Below are 3,432 nucleotides of genomic sequence, written 5' to 3' on the forward strand. Positions count from 1 at the left end.
GGAACAGAGTGTGCTTCTCACGCTCTGCCTCCCTTGAGGACCTGCAGCACCTCTGGGTCCCTGCAGGGCTCCGTGTGCCTCAAGGCTCAGCCCCCATCGCCTCCTCTGGGGCGCACAGCACTGTGCCATGCGGAATGCCTCACTGGCACTGCACAGCATCCAGCTGGGCAGGACGGCCGCCTCCACCCGCCGGGTACGCCGCCGCTCATTCCCACCTCCTCTCTCGGCCTGGCCATCTTGTCTGCCTCATGGCCGAAGTTATCCGCCTGCTCCAAAACATACCTGCCCCGAGGTCTCTCTTCCACGCTCCCAGTAACAACGGACACCGCAAGCTCACCATGTCTGCAACTGAAGACTGCACGGCCGGCCTCTCAGGCCCATTCGCGCCACGCCCCTTCTCCTGGTGTGTGGGTCACCAACCGCTCAACGCCCAGGTCACCCGATTCTCCCTCCAGATCGGCCTCTACATCCAGTCAGCTCAGTCCTGCCTGCCCCACCTCCCAAAGCCCGCCCAGACACGGCACCTGGAGGGCCCTGCACCTCCTGGCTCTGGCCAGCGGCACTTGGGTCCTTCCACTGGCACAACAGGCAGAGCCAGCTGGTCAGCCTGACGGCGTCACCCACCACCCCACTGCCAATGGGATTAACTACCAGCTCCTTGGCAGGGTCGCAGGGCACAGGCACGCTGTGTCCCTCCTGCCTCATCTGGCCCTCTAGAGACCCTCAGCACCTCTCGACCCCGGCCCTGTCTCAGCTGGCTCCATGCCAAGAAGGCCCACCCTGTCACCCACTTGTCTTTCAAGGTTTACAGAGTGGTCTCCGATTGCCCCCAAGTCCCAGGAGAGTTCAGCCACCTCTCTGCTCACTGGAGCCCCAGAGAGATGTCCACCAGATCCCCACAGATGCTTCAAGCACTTACTTGTCTGTGTGTCTGTCTTCCCACCCAGACCAGACGGGAGCCTGTCTGATCCTTGTCTCCCAGGCCCAGAACAGAGCGGGTGCCATGTGGGGGCTCACCTCATGGAGCCAAGTGGGCAGGGCTGCTGGACAGCGGGCCTGCAAGTGGGCGGCCCTTGGGGTTCGAGGGGACTACGGAAGGGGAAGTCTCTTACCAGCTGTTGCGGGGGTGGCAGCCGCAGAACGAGATGTTCTTCATCTGGAAGAAGTGGCTGCAGCGTTGGAACTAGAAGAGAGATGGCAGAAGAGAGCCAAGCTAACAGGTGGCCCAGCCTGCCGGACACGCCTCATCTGATCCGCCTGCTCCGCCCTTCCCAGCCGCCTCAGTGGCTCAGGGCCCACACCCCACCTCAGGGCCTCCGCTGAGACTCAGCTTGACACCCCGGAGAGAGATCTCAAGGTCACAAGAGGCAGGAGGACGCAGGTGGACGGTCAGTTTTCGGGCCGTGGCGATCTGCAGAGTCAAGGAGAAGAAGGTCTCAGGGGCCTAAAAGCATCAACTTCCCCCTGGGGGAACATTCTCTATTAGGTCTGAAGAGCCCTGGCCCTGATTCAGGAAGATGTGAGAGTGGTCTCGGCTGCTCCGCGGTCTCAGGATGGCCTGCCCCGTCTTCTCCCCAGCCCTTTGCAGGACGGCAGCCCAGGGCTCCTCAGCGCCCGTCCCGTGAGAGGATGGGGGCAGGGCTGCCCTGCTCCCCTGCTCCTCTCCAGCTAAGTCTAGGGACCAGCAGACAGGCAGGCCCTCCTAAGCGTCCACTGAGTGAATAATGAACGAGCAAGTTGCGTTCTCGGTGGCTCAGATGGTAAAGAATCCACCTGCGATGCAGAAGACCTGGGTTCAATCCCTGGATCGGGTAGATCCCCTGGAGAAGGAGATGGCAACCCACTCCAGTATTCCTGCCTGGAGAATTCCATGGGCAGAGGAATCAGACGGACTAGAGTCCATGGGGTCGCAAAGAGTCGGACACCACTGAGGGACTATCACATGAGACCCCAGAGAAGGGTCTGAGAGAGCTGGTCTTGATTTCCAGACACGAACAGGACGGGCTGCGGGGGGAGGCCAGCCGGATGGGGCCGGGGAACAGCCACGGCGCTGCCCTCGGCCTGTCTGCCAGGCCCCTCCATTAGCGCCGGGGATCCCGGGCTCGAGCCTCCAAGGGCTGAGCCGGCCTGCAGGGCTCGCCCCACCCCCAACCCCAGACTGACCTTCTGCATGGCTGCACACAGGATGCCATTGCCCTGGTGACAAGGCACCTCCACGGAGCCCAGGAACTGGACGTCAAAGCGCTCCACCCAGCAGGGACCCCGCTTGCTCCCTACGGGGTCACAAGGGGCCTGGGTTAGGCGAGCAAGAGAGGGTCTGGGTGACAAAATGACCCTTAGGGAAGGGGCCTCACCCAGCAGGTCCTTGGCAGGCCCGGGCACCGCGTGGGCATAGAAGGCAGGGAAGACTCCGCGCTCGCCCGTACGCATGTTGAAGCCACGGAACCAGAAGTCGTCCTCCTCAGCCTCCACCAGCACCGGGTCGTCCACGTCCAGCTCCAGCTCATCGGGATGGCGGGGAATGAACCTGAGGGACGGTCAGAGAGGGGAGGCCACTAGGGCAGGGGGAGGAGGGCTGCGCTGTGCCCATCAGGGTCGCGGAGGGTCTGAGACTCGGGGGGAGGGTCAAGGCCAGCAAGGGGGACTGCCGTACCTGAAGACAGCCCTATGCGTCTGCTCTCTCTCCTCCCCGTTGACCAGGCATGAGAAAAGGCCGAAAGACTCAGTGCCTGAGAGAGAGAGACAGAGAGGAAGACTCAGGGAGGCTCTAGAAGGCCCAGCCAGGCTCCCCTCCCCATGGGCCCCTGGTGTGGGTGGCCCCCGTCTGGAGCTGGAGACAGAGCAGCCTCCTCTCGCCATTCCCTCGCGGGGGGAGCCCGGGAAAGCCCCCACCCAGGCGCTGGGTAAGAGGGCAGTGCCCAACGCTAACCACCCGCAGACCCTGAGGCTGTCCTGGCCCTTGGGGATGGATCTGCGAGCCCCGGGCAAGGAGCCAGCCTGCTCCCCTGGAACCATCCCCTTCCCCCTTCCCACTCACTGGAAGATCGAGAGGTGCTGTTGACAAAGACGTTGAGGAACTTCTTGGAGAAGGTGAGGTCCGGGCTGTCCGGGGAGGCGTCCCCGGGGCCCTGATCCCCGCCCAGCAGCACGGCTCCCGCCTCCTCCTCGCTGGCCTCGCCACCGCTGTCCTCACTGTCCTCACCCAGGCCGGCGCAGCGCCGCAGGCTCACCAGCTCCAGCTGCGTGTGCTCGTCCACCACCAGCGTGTACTTGACCGCATCGTACACTAGCGAGGCGTCCAGCGCCGCGGGGCCCGCTCCCCGGCCCCCGGGGGGCGCCGCCCTAGCCTCAACTTCATCTTCCTCCTCTTCGTCCTCGTCGTCGTCCTCATCTGAGCAGGCGGCGGAGCAAGCGCGGCCCGGGCGGGCGGGG

The 3,432-nt window shown here is 64.2% G+C and overlaps 1 protein-coding gene across 1 annotated transcript in view; it reads right to left on the reverse strand.

The window, feature by feature from the left end:
• The window catches only part of MAPK8IP2 (mitogen-activated protein kinase 8 interacting protein 2), a 10,476-nt gene that overhangs the window by 2,085 nt on the left and 4,959 nt on the right, over positions 1-3,432 (reverse strand). The window contains exons 7-12 of the mRNA XM_010841541.1: positions 3,038-3,425; positions 2,654-2,729; positions 2,355-2,527; positions 2,164-2,273; positions 1,307-1,411; positions 1,110-1,183 (exon numbers count right to left, since the gene is read on the reverse strand). Of these exons, the coding sequence (XP_010839843.1) occupies positions 1,110-1,183; positions 1,307-1,411; positions 2,164-2,273; positions 2,355-2,527; positions 2,654-2,729; positions 3,038-3,425 (926 nt within the window). The remainder of the gene's footprint in view (positions 1-1,109; positions 1,184-1,306; positions 1,412-2,163; positions 2,274-2,354; positions 2,528-2,653; positions 2,730-3,037; positions 3,426-3,432) is intronic.

This window comes from Bison bison, unplaced genomic scaffold (genome assembly GCF_000754665.1).
Source record: "Bison bison bison isolate TAMUID 2011002044 unplaced genomic scaffold, Bison_UMD1.0 scf7180017847066, whole genome shotgun sequence".
Taxonomy (NCBI): domain Eukaryota; kingdom Metazoa; phylum Chordata; class Mammalia; order Artiodactyla; family Bovidae; genus Bison; species Bison bison.